The sequence below is a fragment of the Saccoglossus kowalevskii genome, chromosome 20, assembly GCF_978046115.1.
Source record: "Saccoglossus kowalevskii chromosome 20, keSacKowa6.1, whole genome shotgun sequence".
Taxonomy (NCBI): Eukaryota; Metazoa; Hemichordata; class Enteropneusta; family Harrimaniidae; genus Saccoglossus; species Saccoglossus kowalevskii.
In genome coordinates, this window is record NC_140660.1 from 13,517,496 (window position 1) to 13,541,113 (window position 23,618).

A 23,618-nucleotide genomic window follows, 5' to 3' on the forward strand; every position below is an offset into this window, starting at 1 on the left:
ACAATCAGACAGGTCACAGTTGTAGACTGTGGCCACAAGTGTTCCCTGGTCAATCAGAATTTGATGGTTGCCAGAGGATCTCCTCCCCAGGGTAAGGGGACGCATGGTCATGGCATGAGGACGCTGCGTCCCTGTTCCCCAGTTTAAACAAATCCCTGTATACTATTGATGAATAGCCATTGCTCGAAACGACTAGCTATTTTTAAGTGTTACTTAGAACAACGATTACCAAATATATATCATATCTGATTAGGACTGGTTAATTAATTAATTAAAAGTTTTGGTGGATCATTTGCTCTGATATCACAAGAAACTCACCCGTCACATTGCCCCTGACACTGCTTTCAACACTTTTCACAACTACAACTGCAACAGCACTCACAATAGCAACCATGCCCAGAACTCCAAGAAAATTGGCTAAAGATAATTCGCAACAGCAACATTGACGCTAATTTAAAGGTAAGATAACTGTGCATAGTTAACGTTAATCCCTCGGCTTTATAACTATTAACAGCGTTTTATAAACTAGTTGCATATTAGTATAAAGAAGCACACTCAGTATCTCGAGATAGAAAGAAACAATTTCACAATAGAAAACATGTCAATTTCCGAATCATTTTTCTTTTTTTATTTCTAATATCTAGTGACTAAATTCTGTTTGTTTAGTTAAATAATAAACATTAATAACGATAGCATAAGGTGGATGACATTTAATCTTCAATTCCATTCTCATTCCCTAAAAATAACAATAAATTATTTCCTCAAGTTTTCTAATACGTGTGATGTATTATACGTTGTTACTTTACTTACCAATAGATTTCTTAACCTGTTCAATTTGTTTGGAAGATTTTTACTTTAAAAAAAATGAAAAAAAGCTATATTATCTTTCATACTTTACTTTATTTGACGTAATAAGAAACACGTGACATGTATCCAATACAATAGTTGGGATGTCCGCATTTTTTATGACCGGGTCATGTCTTGCCAACAGTTGGACATCACCAAAGAGTCCGAGACCATTACTGTTATAATTCTGATCGACAATTTAAATATGTTCTGATTAAGACATCAGATTTCAATAAGAAATATTAAAGGGCGGTAGTCGTCGCGCTGCGCATGTAGGACATTTGTGTTGATAAACATTGATTTTCCCACAATCCAATGCTCTCTTCTGATGGGAATCACAAGTATGAGGTTTGACCTGGGCTCGACTTGCACTAATTATCGCCGGTGACTCATTCGATACCTTCCAATCACCTAAAAATACATAATTAAAGCTTGGCAACGTCTCAGTTTGTATACGGTGCTCTCTGAGGAATCGCCATCTTTGTTTTTATGAGACCCATATGTCTCGCGCATGCGTGGCGCGACGGCTACCGCCCTTCAATCAGCTGATCTGATCCATCCATCTAAAACAAATTTACACTAATTATATTGATGAAGAGCTTCCATGACGTAAAAGAGTGAAACAAAGGCCGTTCATAACGTCGATATCGTTTTGATCTGTAGTCTCTTAACAATGTAGATTGCAATTTTATTAAGTTCCAAATGACGAACGACTACCTACGCAAATAAAGACATGACATTTTGTCGAATTACACAGCATTGTTTTCTCCCATATGCGCCATTTTGGAGTTACAGGAGCGTCTTGTCACTAGAGGGCGTCGGCATTTTATGCTGTTGTAAATATTTGAAGTGTGAACCTTTAACACATTACCCACAATTCCCGGGGCGGACATTCGGACATTTTCACCGCATGGCAACCATCACGGTGAAAACAAAGGCCGAAAACTCTCAGAAAACGGTACTTTGCGATGGTTGATGAGAGTCCCCTGAACAGTGTAACAAGATTAGCCCTACGTGTGTAACATATATCAATTTGGTTGTTCAGGATTACTTCAAAGTTGAGTTTGTGTTGTTTTCTCGAGTTTTCACCGGCTCCACCGGCGTTCCACAGCAGCGCGCACAAAGCCCATAGAAATACGTGGTACAGTGGTGCGCATCTTAGCAACGTAGAACGTCCGTGACGTAGCTCCACCCCCGAAGATATGTTTAAGAAAAATTTCTTCTTTCTGAATGTATATATATTTAAAAAAAATATTTCGGACAATTACTCTTTTTGTACTTTGGCTTAAATTAGGCTCAATATTAGTATTTATAACTAGTGTTAGTGTTACTCATTATTTGTTTGTATCTTTTTCTTTATATATGCACTATGTCTGAAATAAAACCATAATAAAAATTAAAAAAAATATATTAATTATAATGTTGGCAGTGAAGAATAGTTCAAAACCGCAGACCGTATCCAAAATGTCGTTCATAAAGACCAGATTAAATTCATGAAAAACTGACATTATTTTTGAATGTTTCTGAAAATATATGCAACAATGAATACATTATAATACACGAATTAAAGTCGGCAGTGAGATATACTATTGCAGCATACATACATTGTACAAGCGAGCATCATCCTACAAACACTCTCGTTTACAGCAAGTCTCAGAAGTATTGGGGCAGCCAATTTGCAAACTTGCTAGCGAATTGCATTGTGTCAACACAGGTGGCGCTATTCAGCACAGACCTGTGTCTTATGACGCATAAACAAGCCTCTGAAGGCTACATATCCATCCGCTACCATTTTTCTCAGCGTTTCTGCCGCGGAACTATATACATGTATTTTTCTTGTTTTGAACACATCCTCTCTCGATTTTTAGCAAGATTTAATCTTTAATGAGTTGATAAATTAAAATAACACACAACACTCATCAGAATATCTTATTTTATTAACATTAAAATGCATGTAAATTGGGAGGTCAAAGGTCTAATTTTTCTCAATATTGCATTGACACACAGATCGCCGCAAACCAACCGAATAGCGCCACCTGTGTTGACACAAAGCGGAAATAGTTCCGACCACTTTTTCCATAGTTCCACACGCGGTATGTGTCAGATCGGTTGGTTTGCGGCGATCTGCGTGTCAATGAGCGAATTGGCTAACTGCTTGGGTTTTGACTAACCAGTTGGCTTTCGAATCTCGCTGCCGCCGACTTGTGGCCACGCCCACTCTGGGTGAATCTATATTTCATTAGAGAACATAGAATGCTTTTACGTACGTATGTCTGGATTCCACTAAATGATTTGCTTTGCGAAGCGTGATAATGTAAAAGTAGTTTCCCTGGTCAGCCTGGGAATGGCCACAGTCAGCTGGCGTACAAGTGATAACATGATAAATGCGATTAATCAACTGATATTTACTATATGGGGGAAGCCATCTTCAACACTGATTGAAACTAAATAAAGAGACAAGTTGGGAAACAGTTTTCTGTAAATCAGGGAGAAAAATAAATTTTCACATCCAAACCATTCGTTGGGGTACCATTAAACCAATCGCTAATAAAATTCGACCTCATTCATCGTTTTTGCGTGGACAACCCCTTGTATACAAACACCTCATTACAACAAGAAAATGGAACACTTTCACTGGTATATTTGAAAGCGAAATCGCCATCCAATTAAAGTATGACGAACCCCTACTGTTATATAGATTCACCCAGAGTGGGCGTGACCACAGGACGGCGCCAGCGAGATTCGAAAGCCAACCGTTCAGTCAAAACCATACTGGTATATATAATAATAATAATAATAATGTTTATTTGCCATAGATTACATAAAAAATAACAATACAGCAATAAATAATAACTAATAAATATTGATAAATAATAATAATATTAATCTATGGCTGGGAAACAGAAATTAGCTCATGCAGAGCTAGTCTAGTCTATTTCCCATCAACATATATTTGTAAATAGCTATTTATTAAAAAGGGCAATCAAGTAGACAGAAAAAACTTATTTACAATGGTTTGCTTACACACCGATACATGTTTGTATGCCTCTATATATACATATTGGAATATAACTATGGATGATTACAGTGGATTAAATAGTCTTTCACTTCTTTTTTAAAATTTGCTCGAATACGAATCAATTGGATATCCAGGGGTAAGCTGTTCCAAATTTTAGTTCCCTGGTAATCGACTGAAAACTGACCCAAATTTGTCTTTTTCATTGGTAGAAGAAAGTTTGAATTATCCCTTGACCTAGTGTGATAATGGTGAGTATGGAAATTGAAATAGTAATTAAGGTCACGTGGCAATCTGTGAAATTGTAGGTCATGTATAAATGTACATAGCTGATACTTAAATTGGTCATATATATTGAGAATACGTAGTGACTGAAAAAGAGGTTTACTATGTGCACAGTAGTCTTTAAATAGCATGATACGAACAAGTTTTTTTTGTTGTTTATATATAGGGTCCAGAAATGTGCGATACGTACTACCCCATACTTCTAAACCATAGGAGATATGAGGAAGAATTAGAGAATTATACAGAAGGATAAGAACGTATTTGGGAAGTGTATGTCTGAGCTTAGCAATTAAGCCAATTAAAGGAGTTATCTTTGCTAAAACTCTATTAATATGCGGCTTCCATGTGAGATGTTTATCTATCACCACACCAAGATAAGTAGTAGTATCGACTTCCTGGAGAACTGCATTGTTTAAATGTATGTTTTGTTTGTTTACCAGCTGTTTCTTAGAGGTGGAAAACAGCGTGTAATTAGTTTTGTTGGTATTAATTGTAAGTTTATTAGTGTTGCACCATGTGTTCACCATATCTAAATGTAAATCAACTTCAGCGCTGGGTATATTGTTACTGGAAAATGAATGAAAAAGATTTGAGTCATCAGCAAATAATTTAATTTGGAAGTAAGTTGATGATGCAGGAATATCGTTTATATAAATTAGAAAAAGTAACGGTCCAAGGATGGAACCTTGTGGCACACCATAATTAATTGGGAGAGTGGAGGAGGTATGGCCATCAGCTTGAACAAACTGTTTTCGATTCAATAGATAGTTTTCAAGCCACTTTAAAGGTTTTCCACGAATACCATAGGAACTTAATTTGGAAAGAAGAATGTTGTGATTTATCGTGTCGAAGGCCTTAGTAAAATCCAGGAATACCCCCATCACGATATTACCATCATCAATTTTATTAATTAATTCATAGAAAAGATCTATTAACGCAAGCTTGGTACTGTATTTTCTGCGAAATCCATATTGGTGCTTATTGATAATATTAAATTTGTTAAGAAAGGAAGATAATTGTTTGTGCAGAGTTTTTTCAATAATTTTACTGATAACGGGTAAGATTGAGATGGGTCTGTAATTACCAGGCAAATAGGGTGAACCTTTTTTAAAAATAGGAGTAATTTTGGCTATTTTTAGTTGGTCGGGGAACACACCAGACATAAAGGATTGATTTATAATGTGACAAAGAGGTATTTTAATGAAAGGGGCTGCATCTCTTAGAAGACGGGAATAATTATAGTCATGGCCACAAGATTTACGCGGGTCTAATAATTTTAGATCAGATTCTATTTCATGGATGGTAACTGGTTGGAGAAAGAAGGAATTCAAATTGGTAGTTGTAAAGTAGTCCAAGGGATCGGCAGATGTGTTAATATTCATAGCAAGTTCCTCCCCAATGTTAGCAAAAAATCTATTAAAATAGTTAGTTATTTTTATTGGGTCATGAATATTCATGGTTTGAGAAAGCGGGTTGTCTATGGTAAGTAGTTTAGGCAGTCTACCACCATTCCCAGTGGCCCTTCCTGTTAAATCATTTATCGTTTTCCAGAGTTTAGTCGGGTTGTTTTTATTTAGATTAATTAAATTGGAGTAATATTTTTTTTTAGATTTTCTAAGAATAGTTGTTAAAATATTTCTGTAGGTTTTGTAAGCAGACAGGCAATTTTGATTGTAATTACTCTTAATCACTTTTTCGTATAGTTTATTTTTATGTCTGATTGACTTTGTAATGCCCCTCGTTATCCATGGCTTCTTGGGTAGTTTTGATCTTTTTTTCATCTTGACTAAGGGGGCCACTTTGTCACAAATAGTGCTAAAAATAGACGAAAAAGTATTATACGCATTATTTACATCCAAGCTGTTTAGGACATCAGATCAATTGACACTGTTTAATTTCAGATGAAAATTTTCAATATTATACCGGGAAAAGTCTCGAGTATAATATACACTCTGCTTTTGGTACATTTTGTCAAGATTTTCAATGAATGCAAAAATGGGAAAATGGTCTGTTATATCTGTCAGAATAGTGCCACAGTGCACAAAATAATCATAGAAGTTTGAATATATGTGGTCAATTATTGTTGATGAGCTATTTGTTGAACGTGTGGGTTTATTGATTAGTTGTTTGTAATTGATACTGGCCATAGAATTGATGTAATTCTGATTTACTGTAGCTGATTGATTATTATAATCAATATTAAAATCACCAATTAAGATACACTTTGATTTAGTAACATTTATATTCATAAGGTGGTTTTCTAGGCCAGTACTGAAGTCAACCACATTTGTTCCTGGTTTCCTATATATAATGCCTATGTTAAAATAACCAGAGTTCAAGTGTAATTCTAGCCACAAGGTTTCAGAGTGGGGAATAATGTTAGAGTTCAATACACGGTAATCAACCGAATTGTGGATATATGCTGCCACCCCTCCCCCAAGTGCACCAGTACGACATTTCTTGATAAGAGTATAATTTTGGATATTAAAATAAGATGAATCATTGATTTGCCAGGTTTCAGATAAAGCGATGACATGGAATTTTGGGGATAATGTATTTTCGCATAATAATTTTAGTTGGTCAATATTTTTGTTTAATGATCGAATATTCATGTGTAAAATGGACAAAGCACCTGGTGGGGAGTTTGGAAATTGTGTATTGAAGTCTTGTACAGAGTAACTATTACATTGAAATTTATGTAATGAAGATGAGTCTAAGACTGTCATAAAAATAGAAATTAATTCACATTGCTATTTCACTACCACAATTTAGATGTATTAAACAATGCGGGGTATATCATGTTCACCCGAGATAAGCATACCTCTTGAATTAACATTCTTCTTAATATAAATCTTTCCATTATTTGTCCATAAAAATCTATACCCAGCTCTCTTTCTTGCAATATTTACCTTAAACAGAAGTTGACGTGTTGCTAATACTAAATTTTCATTAATAAAGATTCTCCCGGTGCTGTTAAATCCAAAATTCCTCGCTGTAATGTCTTTCAAGTTCTTTCTATTTTCGTAAATGGAATTTCTAGAACTTCGTGTGGTAAACTTAACGATAATTGGTCGTGGTTTGGTGTGTTCATTTTCACTGTTGTTTTCTTTTGTAGGAAGACGATGAGCAATGTCGATATCACTTGCCTGTATCCCTGGATTGACTTTCTTACATACTGACAATACGATTGCTGTTGTATCTTCATTTTCACTCACAGGCACGCCACTAATTTCCAGGTTAATTCTCCGTTGATACTGATTAAGATCTGTAACTTCTCTTTCCAGCGCTGTCACTCGTTGACTCAAGTCTTTGTTTACTTGTTTGAGTTCTTTGTTACATTGAAACACCTGGTCCAGACGAGCGGACAGAGCTTCATATTTCTCATTAAAAAAATCAAATGAGCTGACTAAGTCCGCTTGCTTTTTTTTCACCTCCATTAAGTCATTTCCGATTTTCAGTAGTTGTGCACTGATGGGTTGCAGCATGGCATGTAGTTGGTCAGCCGGTGACATACCAATGGACATGGACGTCGCCATCTTGTCTTTTTCACTTTCACTTTCGGTTGATGTTGATGTTGACCTTTTTGCATTACAACTTGCGCATAGCATCAGGTCGCCTTGGCACAACTTTACACCCTTTCTGGCATTACAATCGTGGCATTTCATGATGAGGTAGATAGATCTATACGCTTGAACGAGTAAAAACTTAAAATATAGATTTAACAAGCAGTGTCGTCTTCCAGCTTTTTCATGTAAATAAACAATGTTTTTTACCCGCGTTGTGAACTTCACTATGAGTCCCATATAGAACCATTGACACTCAGATCGCCGCAAACCAACCGATCTGACACATACCGCGCGTGGAACTATGGGAAAAGTGGTCGGAACTATTTCCACATTGTGTCAACACAGGTGGCGCTATTCGGTTGGTTTGCGGCGATCTGCGTGTCAATGCTAAATGACCTTCCAAATTACATGCATTTTAATGTTAATAAAATAAGACATTCTGATGAGTATTTTAATTGATCAACTCAGTAAAGATTAAATCTTGCTAAAAATCGGGAGAGAGTGTGTTCAAAACAAGAAAAATACTTGTATATAGTTCCGCGGAATAAAACGCTGATTAAAATGGTGGCGGATGGATATTTAGCCCTCAGAGGCTAGTTATGCGTCATAAGACACAGGTTTGTGTTGAATAGCGCCACCTGTGTTGACACAATGATATCGAATACGACGCCGCGCGTCGACCTCCGCCCTTTAATATCATGAAACTACTTACACATTGGCTAGCTCATCCACGTCGTCAAAGTCAATGTCTATGCCTGCATTTTCATCAACAATAGCATTATTAATGCTTCCAGTTGGTGACATTTCACTGTAAGACGACACATGATGTATTTATAAGTCCGTTGTATTTCTGTAATCGAATTCAAAACACGATGCACGACGCCCATCCTATCTGGCACTTTACGACCAATTTGTTTTATAAATAAAAAAGTTCAAAAGCAGAATAATAAAAACATTATCCGAAAATGAACTAATCCGTTAAGAATAGAAAAAAACAATAGCCAACTAGTTGCGCCGTTTACCACGTGCATTACATGAGGCAACTCGTCAAATGAAGAAACTGAACATAGACTGGCCTATCAATTCACTGTACATCTCCAAATAGTGAAATCGGTTCAATTGCACTATAAGGATGCTAACATTTTTGTACTGCGCCTCGTGTCAGTGTGTCTGATATGTCACTGCCCTGACGTCCAATATCAAAACAGACCAACCAGTTAATTTTAAGCAGTGGTATTGTAATTCGTGTTCCCTATATCTCACTTAGTGATTTGCTGTTCGCGACCACCTGCTTATTTTCACCATGTTCTTTGCCCCCGTGTATGTATATAGACTACATGTTTGCCATTTCTGTTTGTATGTTGAAGGGTGTTCACCCGAAACGTCTTGTGTATTGAGTTTGTTGTTGTTGTAATTTCCTCGAGTGTTTTCAATCCTGTCCGTTATTCAAACCAAATATAAATATATATACTCAATATATATATACGTGGACAGAGAAATTAAGACACGACTACATGAGTAAAGTTGACTCTACAGTACTGTTTCGTAAGGTACATGGAGTACCTTAAGACTTTAATAAATAAACCACCGAAACAGACGTTATAAGCGCTGTAGATTGACATAGCAATAGAGTTAGTTTATGATATTGAAACTAGTTGTTGCATAGCAACGATTTGGCTCTGTGTCTACAGGAAGAAAAAAGCTCATTTCTTTTATTCAAACTACAGTATTGTGGTTGGAGAATTATACTATATTTCTCTCTAAATACGCTTGATCATTAAAAGACAATAACATCGATTATGACATCAAATGGAGAGTGTTATCGCGTGCTGCACCATATAGTACTTCAAGCAAACGTTGCAACTTATGCATTAGAGAGAAATATATTATATTTTTACTTTGTGAGATTGGCTATATGAGTAGAATGTGTGGAGGCCATGCCTCGAGCTTTTGCACTTCCATGTAAGTAGATGGTTTGAGAAAGGGAATGAAGGAGTCTCAGAGGCAGTTCTCACAGAGCGCCGAGACAAGAGGTTGACACAAATTCTAGATCTGTGTGCGTCTTTGTTGCGAATGTAACGATCCCTTGTACCCGGCATGAGGTTTAATAAGACAATAATTAAGCCATCATACACGCTTGGCAGATGTTTGTTTCGAAATCAGCACTTTACAGTATTACTGCTTAGATAAATCAATATTCCTCTCTTCAAACAAAGAATAACATTTGGAGTGATAAAGATATCACATTGCAAAAAGTGAAATTTCCTTAAATAGCTACTAAGTTCCACTAGTACGCAAACACGAAAAAAAAAACCAGAACGGTAAACCCACTTTCAGCTGACGTGTACGAATTTCACAATATGGGGGAGTATCCTAAAATCTTCGTCAAACACAAGCTATGATGGAAAGCAAAATTCAGATTTCTACAAAACAGTTAACATATTTTAAAAGAAAGTGATGCGTTTGAATAATTGAAAGCCATCCGCTAAAGAGATTCGCTCAAATTCAGCGTATATGCCTGGTAGAAATCGCATGCATAAGAACACATCGTTATATTAAAGATATTTAGAACACTTTTGCGGGAGTGTTGAAACCCAAATAGTCACCCAGTCCAAGAGCCAATCAGCGACGAGCTTTATTGGACGAAGAGTTATGTTTTGAATGAAACTGGACACAAATTTTCAATTTCAGTACCCAGGGATTTGTTATTGCGAATCAGCCACGTTAAAAGTGAGATACGGATATTAAACATGTGAAATAAGGGGGTTGTTGTGATTCCACCTGACTACCAAGCGTTACAAAAATAGAAATAATACCTTGAAATTTGGGCCTTATCCTCCTGATGTGCGATTATTTCACATAAAATTCTAATTCTCCGACATAATGGACGGCAAAATAAGAAAATAATGAAAAATTTCACCAAACTGGTACACTGTGAATTTTTTCTTACGTAGCCTACCATGCTGACGTGATTATTACATCAATTTCAATCTCAGCTTATTCCGGTAATCATTTTGGCAATATTTCAGAATATACTGAATATTATTACAAACAATTTTAATAATTATATATATTTTAAGTGGTACTGTAAGCTATGTATATGCATGTTTTGTGTATTGTACACATTAATAAGCAGATACTTTGTCACAACCATCTCAATAAATATTTGAGCAATAAGCCACCAGCAAAGGTATACCAGGAAATATTGCACAATCCTCGACATGAATGCACGAGCTGCTGACGAAAGCACATTTGAGGCGACGAGTACAAAATGGAGTGGTCTATATCAATAATTGTTACAATAAATCAGCATTTTTACCCGTTAGATTTAGCGACGGAAACAAAAATAAACCGGAGAACAATTTAACAGTAACAGATGGTTCTGGAGTAAAAACTAATGGATCCTGAATTTCACCGTTAAATTTAAACATCCAGTAGTTGAAAAATAGGCTCCTTTCCCAATCGTATCTTTTCGAGTATCTATGACATGAGGTTTCATAATAACCCTAGGCCTATTTTTTAACAGTGCCAGTTTCCGAACTGCACGTGCACCTTGCGCACCACTACACCACACAACGAATTTGTTAACGATAGTAATGTTCGCTCGTTCTAATTAACCGTGGCTGGCATAAATTAAAACTGTGCAACTTTCAGTCACAACAATGTTTTCCAGTTTGCGTTATCGGCATTTGCCGTTGGGTTATATGATTTTTTTGGGTAGATCATGAATATTCACAAGTTAACCATTATGCATAACTTAAGTGCATGGCTGTCACAACTTTAGTATGTATATTGCGTGAAAACAATGACCTACACTTCCGAAAGGTCAACGCTCAAGCTCACGTACGCGTGCACTGTACTCACGCATTGCACAAAACACGTTGTGGAACTGTTGTAGCATATGTCATTTGGGAATACGGGCACGATCCGTCTTTCCCATTTAAAGTTCGTGTATAGTAGTTACCATTGCCCATTGAATGCTTTCAAAACGTGTATATCTATAGCTAACTCTTCTGAGATAGAAAGTCCTCTCCGCGATAAAATGTCATCTCTGGTCGGACTCTTCATTAATTTCTAGAAGAGTCCTAGTAATTGGGCGTTTATCTCATACATACACTAAAAAGCAGGATTACATGAAAAGAACACTCCCATGGAAGTAATTTTATACTCACGTTGGTTAGAAGAAAACAACAGTCGTCATAAAACACAGAACAATTGTTACTGTCCGCGGAGCAGGATGCTGGGTTGTACTGTTTCTGCCTGACGTACTACGCGTTTCGAAAATAGAATTAATTCCCTGTAAAGGGGCGTAATCCTCATGATGTACGATTATTTCAGATTGAAAATGGAACATTCAGTACTTTTATATTTAATTAAAATTTGACATTTTGCCAAATCGGGGTCCTTGTGATACCGTGAGAGTTGCGAATTGTTCATGAACCTACCTATTAGAAATTGTGTTTTTTATTCATCGTTGTTGATATATAGGCTAGATTTATGGATTTGTGAGTTGAAGCTTTATTATCACAAGCTATGTAATCTACAAAAACACCCCCACTGAGTCCTGTAATCACGAGGGCTTTAGATATATGGTTTATAATATGCATTATGAGAAATGTCATCCAACCGATTTCGAAAGAAGCAAGAAAGCATCGACACCATTTGAAGAGGCATGATTATAACAATACAATTATGTTTGATTTGGTGAATCTATAGCTTCGGAATTTGCTGCAAAAAAATCCTGATTTGTATCAGGTTCTACCTACGGCGATCATCCGAATCAGTTAGAGGCGTTCTGCATACGATACAAAGTGTGAACGCAACTTTATGACTAACCATATAACCTCTATCGAGTATAACTGCACATGGATTACAAACTTTTAATTCAAAGACATACCCAAGATATCTATATTTATTCCATGCGTAACTTGCTTATCGCCACAGTGTGACGCAAAACAGGGCAGATAAAAAAAGCGCATCACCGCACTGCTACGTCACAGACTGCCGAACTACTTTCATTGTACACACTGCAAGAATATTGTGCGGAGCTACCGGACTATATACGGTCAAACAACTACATATTGTGATAATAATGTTTAATTTTAAAAATGGTTAAATCTAGCAAGCTTACGTGTTTATTTTCGGATATATTATTCAGTCCCTCTAAACAAATCGGTTGAAACAAAATTAACTAAAAAAAATCTTAACAAATTTGAGCAAATAGAACCAAATTAGCATACGAGTCGCGCGGACTGATATTTTTATATTCGGTGTAATCGGTCAATCTCGAATGTCACACGGGAAAAGAAAAAAATGGCTTCTTAAAAATAGAAACCTTTTTAGTAGAGATACCATATTGTTCACTAAGCAAAAATGTGACATAAAATCATCTGTAAAAAATCAACCACCGGGCTGACAATTTATATATCGTAAGGGAAATGAAGAATTCCTAAATACAGGTCATCAACTGGACGACAAGATACAAGAACGACAAGTCCAAATTGCCTCTCTAATTTGACCGCGGTTATCTCCCGATTTGTTGACTTTAGGCAGTCTGTGGAGCCATATGATTGCAAATTCGACATTATAATTCTCACATAACTTGTAAATGTGTAAATCGAGCACATTTTGCAAATGATTGACCAAGACAAGTGTTTAAACCGACTACGGCAGGTCGGACTTTGTCCAATTGTTTTCAGTTACAGTATTGGACTACTGTAAAACACTTTATTTTTGCTTGTAATTAATTTTCGCTGAAGGGATGATCCAGCAAATGTACATTTTTTCTTATATTTTACATTCAACTCGCCAAAAATCAGTGAAAATAAATTCCATACCTTATTATTACACCCAAAAAGTCTTTTCAGCGAAAATTAATAGGGTAAAAAATCACGCCAACGTACACTATTACCTATATATACTTTGCAACATAAATCCTCTACATTTAAGTCCGCAAAATAAACTCAAATTTGGCTACGTGTGTGTGAATCCCATTTTAAAGACTCGTACAACAAAAACAACACACAGCTACCATGTAGAATATCGACTATATAGACACGCATAAACTATACATGCTGTTTGAATATAACTTTATTTCTACATATCATGTACATGTAAGCGTGTATACTACTATAGTTGTTCGATTACCAGACACGAGTCGTAAAGTTAGAATCGGGGGTATACTACATCATGCATTTTAGCCATTGTGCCCTTACATTTAAATGGAAGGGTTTTTATTCCTGTAACCGTCACAATGAAACTGTGATAGTCAGGAACGTATTTGCAATAGTTTATTTTGTTTAGCTGTCCAGATCTTAGCTTATAACAGTTCAAATTTAAAGCCGCTTAATTTAGCCATCCTCTTTAATTCCTGAGCACACTATTCTACACAGATCGTCAAGTCCAAGGTTATCAGAACTTTACTTTTTCACATACTGTAAATATATTAGTAAATTGAAATGTACATAAGTTTAGTTGTTTATAATATTTACAGAGTTGACACACCCATAGGTAAATTTCGTAATGTTTAAAGACTTTGAAATAATAACATAGTGTATTTAATTATACAGCAAGTGAAAAAAAAAAGATTTGAATATAGCAGCCGCATGTAAAATTGGTAAGTACCGTTATTTTATAATACGTCGAGTAATAAGGCTAGAATAATTTATTTAGACACATTTTTACAAGATACAATGAGAAAAGTTGTACAATTCATGTGGTCTGTCGTTTATCGTACCGGACAAAGGCTCTGGCCAGTTTGTTGGAAATATTCTCGTAAGCTCCTCTCCGCCCTCTTCGTAGGACTGGTAGCGTTCGCGTTTTCCAAGTTTTCAAAAGCGGTACACTGGCATTCTGTGATGACGTTGATCTGTAAAAAAAAGAAGGTCCAATAAACAATAAGATGTAATGTAATGTAATGTAATGTAATGTAATGTTTTATATAGAAATAAACAAAATTATAAATATATTTTAATAATGTAAGTATAATCAGGACGGTCGTGATGAATAAATACATTAAACCATTTGAAGGTGATATCAACAAATCGTTGGTACGATATCCGTATTTTCTACATCACCAATATCCAACATCTGCTTTTTCACAGATATATTATTACTGTACATCCCTGATATATATTCTATATCACCAATACGTTTTCATATTTGTGCAATTTTATAAATCAATAATATACTAAATATTTGATACATTCGCTATATCAGCGACATATCATATCATATCATCATATGTATGTATATATAACTGATATGTTATATATCACCAACACGTAATACAAATTTACTTGGATATAGTTCTTTAAAATGTCTCTGTTAAATAGCCTGAACTAGTATTTATACGAATTCTAATCCTTATTGGAGACTTGAAAAATATTATGATTCATATCAATAAAAATGTATAATAACTGTTTTTCGCTCGTTAATTCTATTACAATTACGCAATTCTAATGCCTGGCGTAACGTATTAACACAAATATGAAATGTAACTTTCTATTTTGTAAACGTTTACAAAAGCTGAATTCGTCATCGAATAACATGTAGACATATGGGACATCTTTGCGATACTGGGATGTAGGTGGTAGCATATGGATTATTAGTATAAACAACTTACATGTGCCTCGTCGGAGCTACCATCTGGGCAGGTAAGATCAATTCGTTGAGAGGAAACTGTAGCAGGCTCGCAGCATAGATCGTATCCGGTGCTGCAACCACCGCGACACAGGCCAATGTCATGAGTGACACTAGACGTGCAGTTGTTAGCGTTGACCGGAGTCACCAGGAACGGTAATAATCCGCAATACAGCGGCTCGGAAACTAAAGACAGAGGAAAAGACGTAGAGTATTAGTGAATTTCAGTGTAGGGTCAACAACAGTGCTAGCAAAGCGGGACTTGATACGTCGAAACAATCAGTCAACAAACAAGCTGTCCTCTGATTGGTCTGGCTGGTATCGGAGTTAAGTAGCCAATCAGTGTGCACATTGAGGCCAATCAGTTATTCAGCATGATTTATCCAATGCATGCAACCGTAGTCACGAGCTGAAAAGTTCTTAACTAAACCAATGTAATTATCTCGTTGAGTTGGTGGATGACACAACTCTTGTTGTAATATAAATGTATTTCTCATTTTTTGTCTCCCTGTTATGAAACGTCCATTTGATTTCCTGATTTCTTCTACTGCGTTTGTCACAGATTCACGCTCAGGACAACCGTGGTACAGCAAGTATGATACGTACTTTTTTTTACAAAATGATAATTAAAAACGAAACACAGGATGTGTATATGTTTTTGGAATGCACTCATTTATTGTGTGGTAGGTTATTCATCAAATTTATAAGGAACAGGGTAAGAAACGTTATGTACCAAAAAATACGATACAGGAAAATGAATGATGCGTTTGTGTTATTTGTGTCATCAGATTGCTAAATTTTTACATATTCTATTATATTATGACTTGCCAGTGTCCACCATGTAGCATATAGGTCATATTGATGTCTTATACTTTGAGGAACATCCACACCATAATATAGCAAACAAGTTATAGATGTATATAAGGTTATTACGAGGATACATCAAAGTATGCACGAAGACAGTACAGCGGAAGTATCGATCGACGCGCAGTGGAGATCGATGCGACGGTGTACTGTCTTTGTGCATACTTTGAGGTATTCTCGTAATAACGTTATTATTGTACATCTTTTCCTTCCAAGGGTACATCATGAGAATGCCGAAATCCGAAAAAGTTTAGAACAGAATCAGCGAACTTCTTTGTGTGGAGTCCGATCAAATCCTGGTGGAAGCCATGTTTGTTTTTATTATTAGAGGGCGCTTACGCGTAATCATTCTATATTTGGAATTCGCATTTCCTTATATGGTAGGATGAACATACCCCAATGTATAATAATAAATATTATCACTAATATTGTTTTATTAAAGCGTGATCGATGGCGCTCGGCAGGTAACAAGCGCAATCTCTGTCAATATCACGTCTTATATAAATCCTTGTATCCTTGTCAATGTCATTGTTAGGACAGAATTCACTAATGCATAGTTATTTAGATTTAAAAATTCCAGACTTACTTTCAGACGTGCATTCTCCATATTGGACTAGAGTGATCACTTTCCCTTGTTCACATGCCGCTTTTAACATATGGCACTCCGAACGGTATACCTCCTTTGTGTCTAGATACTGCCCGCACACTGGGAATGCGTACACGTTTCTGCATTTGGGACATTGACAATGCTCCTGCCCATTGGTTCCGACAACACACGTCGCTCCGTATTGACATTGTAGCTTTTCACACTCACCTGACGATAAATATATATTCAGTTAAGGGGGTTCGATGTCATAATAAAATTGTACAGAAAAACGAAATTTTACTGTATTTTCGCGTATATTTTAACAACTTTTGTTTTTGTTAATATTCATTCGATGAGAGTAGATAACAACCAAAAAGACAAACGAACAAGCAAAGTTTGAAGGTTTCACGTCCAGTGACGTAACTCTAATTCAGACACACGATACATTGTTTTTACGTTTGGGGTAACCGTGGGAGAATGTACGACACATTTGTTTTTAAATAAGACAGACATTCATCTAACTTTCGTATTTTTTTAGATCGCATGATGAAAGTTCTATATACTTACATGGTTGCATATCTGGACAAGCTTTCGTAATTGTCAGAGCTGGGCAGCTTTCCCCGAGTTCATTTCCTTCCTCTCGAATGTGTCGTTGCCGTGTTGTCACTCCTCCTTCCCCACACGTGACCGAGCACGGCGACCATGGTTCCCATGGGCCAGGACGGCAATCTATAATATGACAGGATAAAGCAATAAAGCAATGAAATGACTGATGCAGGCTGGGAACTACTAGAACCATCTAAGCATGTATACTAGGTCCCCGAGGCATGTTTCAATTGACACAAATCTGACATCGCCACTTGGCTGTATGCTGACGATACACGTATCATTTATTTTAGCAATTTCTCGGCAATTGATTGTTTATGTATTGTTTTAATTGTACTGCGATTATGAACTTGTATGTTCTCTGCTCTACGCGACTTTAGCCTAAAGATTTAAAGTTGGGTATGCTATTTTCACTTTTCCATTGAGACAATAAGGAGTAAATCTTATTTTGGTGGCCATGATAATAATAATAATAATAATAATAATAATAATAATAATAATAATAATAATGTTTACATACTGTATATACATGCTCCGTCATACGCTTTGACAATCACCTTCCCTGTCTTACACACATGAAAATCTAGTTCACATTGACTGGGGTACGTTACCCTATCGCTACCACAGACGGGAACTGAAATACAGAAAAGAATTATTTGTAAGAATCTACTGGTCAAGTGAATTACTTGTGCGTCATTTATACATATGTACGTGAATGCGGTTCCCTACACAGACGGTCACTGTAAGTTTCCATTCATTACAGGCTTCATTTAAAGCGAAGGGTTCGTCACCTGCGCACGCGGGCCGGAAATTGAGTCCCGAAGCGACGATAACAACACACGTTAAAAACGCAAAGGCCCAAATTCGAGAACCCGATCGTAAATGGGATGCAACCATCTGCTATAGTCAGTAAAAACATATTAGTTTGCTGGTACTCGGTAAAAGGAAAGTTTGTATCTCGTTGATCGGCACATCCACAAACACATCGCCACCTTTGGCATGTTCACGGTGGGTCCACATATCATCGACTTCCCGGAAAGTGCACGTGGATCATATTCGATGTCAAATTCGTTCCAAGAGTGAGCGTGTGAGTCGCGCACATAGACATGGATGGCATGGATGTTGGAGAGCTTCACACATTACAATCTGATTAAAATCTGATGTAGTGTACGGGCTTTAATTATTTTGGCTATAAACTTATTTTAATTTTATGTTTTATTACTTTTGTTATTAATGCCTTTTTATTTTATTATTTTACTTTGATTTTGATTTTGTGATTTTTTTTAAATTCCGCCCTACATACATCTGAGCCGATGCCTATGTAATGAGATTTCAACGAGACCCACTGTCGACGATTTTAGTCAACGAATCACATACCTTCTTCTATAGCGCACATGATGACGTCACTGGGCAGTCAGGTGGCAAACCGACGTTAGCGACCGAGAAGAACACGGCTTTTCGGTAAGTTTATCATTGTCAAATGCAACGAAAGTCATTTTTTTATGTTTATATTGTGGCTCGAATGGTTCGAGTTTAGATCGTTATTTTGCGTAGTTATTCTGGGAGTGACGATTTTGTTTCCACCGGTTCGACCGAACACCGGTGTCTTTTTCCAGTCGCTTGCTCTGGAGACGGGTGATGTTTTGTTGACGATCGGGTCAAAACCGTCTACGGTATTGAAGCCGTAGCTGTAAATAATCATCAAAATGTATCAACATTTTGTACATTATACAATAACTCTTTATTAAAGTAATTGAGCTGATTTGGACTGGAATAAAATATTTTTTATTTGGAACACATCGCAATTGATCAGGAAATATTTTTCTGCTCCAATTTTCTGCGTCGATGCCGTGGGCCAGTGACCGTTATACAATTTAATTTATACATTGTTTACTATAGCTGTTTACAGTGTTCTAATCATTACGATTTACTTATTTTTTTGCTTCCATTCTAGATAATCATGCTCAGTGTTTGATGTAAAATTGAAGCGATGACTGAATAAACGAACCTTGGCTGGCGAAGATGTATCAGGAAGTGTACACATTTGTTGGAAGTGAACAAAATATTCAATGTAATGACAAACATTGTAAAATGCTGTGGAATTTCTTTTGTAAATAAAAATATACTAGCAATTTTCTATTAATGGTTTATTCAAGTGAGCAAAATATAATGTACAGAAAGATTGCCCGTAGAGTATCACTACACTGAAAAGTAAGCAACCGACAGCCTGTATAAAAGGGGGCCTGTGATTGGCTGTTACTTACGCGAGATTTGAACGGGACTTACGTAGGCGTCGGATCAGATGTATGTAGGGCGGAATTAAAAAAAATCAAAATCAAAGTAAAATAATAAAATAAAAAGGCATTAATAACAAAAGTAATAAAAAATAAAATTAAAATAAGTTTATAGCCAAAATAATTAAAGCCCATACACTACATCAGATTTTAATCAGATTGCACACATTATTAAACATCGTGAATTCAAGAAACCCAGAAAGAAAAAAATCGAGTTCCTAATCGGTCCAAAAGCTGAACGATTGTGATGTGAATACGGCTTTATTTGCTGTTTAATCTAATCATCTTCGTGTTTGGCCGTTTGTATTAAGCTCAATCGCGCTTATAATTTGTCACCATAACAATCACTTTCTGAGACGCAATTAAGATCGAGATTGAGATCGAGGACATACGATAAATGGTCCTCGAGCCATTACAACTCATATCATTGAATCACATGAAAAAAAAACAAAAAACATTTTTGTTTCACAATGTAATCCAGATGGAAACAACAAAGACTACTTAAAACGGCTTTTTCCCTTCTTGTTCTGCTAGGATGCTTCACTCCAACCTAACACAGGTGTTTTGCACATCTGCTTCAGTTCAGTTCACTGCAAGATCCCGCGTTATGCGTGAAATTGAACATAAAAACAGGACAAACAAAGGTCATAGCGTCGTAGTGGCAACAAACATCGCGTGGAATCCGACAAACGCGAAAATATTTTGAGGGGTATTTCCATGCTTAATATTGTGCTGTACACATTTGATGATGGTCAATTTCGATGAAGTACGGGTATTCAAACGCAATATTCCCCGAACGTCAAAGATCGGCATTTCAATACAGAATAAAGAAATTTGAGTTCAAAATCAAATCGTTCGATTTTTGCGGCAGACGTTCGGCGCGCGTTTTTCACGCAACTCGCGAGATCTCGCAGTTCAACGGAAAATCACCTATTGGCATAGTGTAAAATTATTGCATCGTGCAATTAACGCATCTCTACTTACCGGGATTCGGATCGGCCGGACACGTCATGCATTTACAGCGTGGTCTTCCAGTTCGAGTTTCAACAGTACACTGTGCACCATTACGACACTGCACCCCATCACAGGTAAATGTATCTGCATTAGAACAAATACACATTAAGGTAGAAGCCTAGTCATATACTCTTTGACAAAATTGGTCATAAATCGCATGACAATGTTCATTAGTTTATTATGTACAATCATGAAGCTAATGTCTATGGTACAATGCAATAGTACTAATATTATTTTGTGTGTTATGCTTTTTGAGAAACGAATCCTAATATTTCTTAAAAATTGCAGTTTTTGACACTTTTTAAAACCCAGATTTTTTAAATATTTCAAAACAACAAAAAGTACCCCTTCATTAACAATATATGACTTTTTCAGCCTATGTCACCAGGCTAGATTTGGAGATGTTGCATAATATCTTTGTCATAGAGACATGTAGTAAAAGTGTTATATAGTGTCAAAATGGTTACATTCCACTAAAATACAACCATCATTTTCTCGAAAATAAGGCTGGTGACCCCTAACGTTTTTTAAGTCAATATCCCAATATCCTTATATTGTCTTGGGGTACAATTTGTTGCAAATTTTAATTTATGAGTAGGCTTCTACCTTAAGCCATTTACATCTAAGTTCAATTTTCAAGGTACAATTTATGATATTTTACAAATGTGTGAAGATACTCAAGAAAACAGCCAACATATCGAACTGGTATTGTTATGTTTAAAAAACACACTGTGAAAGCAATGTGCAGTAACAAAGTCGATAGTAGTAAGATAACACAAAATCAAAATTATTCAAATTGGGTAATTGGTATGAACGTATTTAAACCCAATTCATCAGATCCACGGAGTATTTCATTTCATTCAGTCTTATTTGTACAGAACAGAACTGTCGGAAAATTGAGCTTGAGTACAATTTAGGATTCTGACTGAGATTTAGCCAGCCAATGAGATTGTTTTAATTTCAACCAATCAGCTCTTTTATCTGTCCACCAATCATGTACAAGGCCATATTCATTGTAACCATTCATGAACAAGGCCAATATTTACTTTGAGAATATAAATAGGAGACGTTTTTGGTTCATTCATAGTTTGTTCAATAAAGTCATCTATTGCAGTCCATACGCGGTTTATTCTTCCATTCCTGAACTTGAATCTACTCTTCTTAACAATTCCCACAAGAACAGAACAGAACAGAACAGAACAGAACAGAACAGAACAGAATAGAACAGAACAGAACAGAAAAGAAAAGAAAAGAAAAGAAAAGAAAAGAAAAGAAAAAAGAAAGAAAGAAAGAAAGAAAGAAAGAAAGAAAGAAAGAAAGAAAGAAAGAAAGAAAGAAAGAAAGAAAGAAAGAAAGAAAGAAAGAAAGAAAGAAAGAAAGAAAGAAAGAAAGAAAGACCAACACAACAAATAAACAGTGTATACATATTAAATTGTAACAAACTAATATGCTAAATATACAAGTGTATTACTCACGTTTGCAAGGACCGGGGTAATCAAAGCCAACTCCCACTCCGGTTCGACATTTCGTGAGGATTAAGTGGTTGTGACTGAGATACGTTTTCCCATTGGTTCCACACACAAGTCCCGGTGTGTTCATGCATGTGTGTTCTTTACACCGGCAATCACATGTTGGTAGAATCACACCAGTTTCCTCAGTGGTCATAACACATGCTCTTTTGTTGTTACATGGCCCGGATAGGTCACAAATCGCTAAAGAAGAGCAGTAATATATGTAAATTGTTTTTATATAATTTGTTGATACCTAAGCATAACGGTTCTTATAGATTGGTTGCAGATATGAGAATTATTACCTCGCATTCAAAAACAGACTCGTATCCAATTTCAAAAATCGATGACTGCATCGACAAAATTGGAAATGCACATTTTGTAAGTAAGTTTGATCTATTAAAAGGGTATTGGCAGGTTCCATTTACAGACCGTGCCAAAGAAATGTCGGCCTTTTTGTTCACCATTTGGATTATACCAATATAAAGTAATGGCCTTTGGCCTCAAAAATGCTCCTGCAACGTTTCAAAGAATGGTTAACCATCTTGTACTAGACATAAGTGGCTGCGAGGCCTATGTTGATGATTTAATTGTGTATAGTCAAATTTGGGAACATCACATAAAACAGCTGACTAAACTGTTTGAAACTCTTTCGAAATCAAAACTAACCATCAATCTGGTTAAGAGTGAGTTTTGTCATGCCACGGTTGTGGGCCGAGGGTGGGTCAAGCCAATCAGAGCTAAAGTTGTGGTTATAAATATCTTGTGCCGACAAACACAGGGATGATCACGAGGTTTCTGGGAATGGTTGGATACTACCGTAAATTTTGTACTATTTTTTCAGAGTTAGCCTCCCCTTTAACGGATTTATTTGTTTGACGCGTAATATTACAGAGCTCGTTTTTTGTGCTAAATGGTCACCGCGTAGTTATAAGATGAAACATACTGAGGAATGAAAGTCCAAAATGCAGGAGCCAACAAATCACAAACAATCAGAAATAAGTAAACAATCAAAGATGTAACCTAAATGCGAAATTTATAATTGTGAAGAAACTCACGTGTGCAGACAAATCCATCACCATGGTAACCGTCGTTACATCGGCATTCATAGTCACCATCAGTGTTGATACAAATAGCATTAGCACTGCAACCATGAAGTCTTCTACATTCGTCGATATCTTCGGAGAAAAAAGTTTTCAGTAAAATATGTTAGTCTGCTGACAGTTTCCGATTTTTGGTATATATATATATACATTTCAATGAAAAGCAATGTTGTTATTAAGCCACATCTCTGACACTTGTGTGTTTTGGTGAAACCGATCTAGAGACAAACTGTGTATATGTATAATTTGTGTTTGTGGGTTTGTAACAAATTTGAAAATATCAGGTTAA

General features: G+C 36.2%; 1 protein-coding gene and 1 long non-coding RNA gene across 2 annotated transcripts in view; one reads left to right on the forward strand and one right to left on the reverse strand.

Annotated features, from left to right (window-relative positions):
* Positions 1-13,785: 13,785 nt before the first annotated feature.
* Positions 13,786-23,618, reverse strand: part of LOC100371363 (uncharacterized) — a 181,857-nt gene continuing 172,024 nt past the window's right edge. The window contains exons 103-110 of the mRNA XM_085494385.1: positions 23,285-23,404; positions 22,194-22,430; positions 20,689-20,802; positions 17,931-18,044; positions 17,372-17,533; positions 16,805-17,032; positions 15,338-15,540; positions 13,786-14,581 (exon numbers count right to left, since the gene is read on the reverse strand). Coding sequence (XP_085350511.1) covers positions 14,441-14,581; positions 15,338-15,540; positions 16,805-17,032; positions 17,372-17,533; positions 17,931-18,044; positions 20,689-20,802; positions 22,194-22,430; positions 23,285-23,404 — 1,319 coding nt within the window. The 3' untranslated portion in view covers positions 13,786-14,440. The remainder of the gene's footprint in view (positions 14,582-15,337; positions 15,541-16,804; positions 17,033-17,371; positions 17,534-17,930; positions 18,045-20,688; positions 20,803-22,193; positions 22,431-23,284; positions 23,405-23,618) is intronic.
* On the forward strand, positions 18,815-19,547 carry LOC146730028 (uncharacterized). Its single transcript, XR_014927917.1, has 2 exons — positions 18,815-18,871; positions 19,365-19,547. It is a non-coding gene; the product is annotated as an uncharacterized LOC146730028 (long non-coding RNA).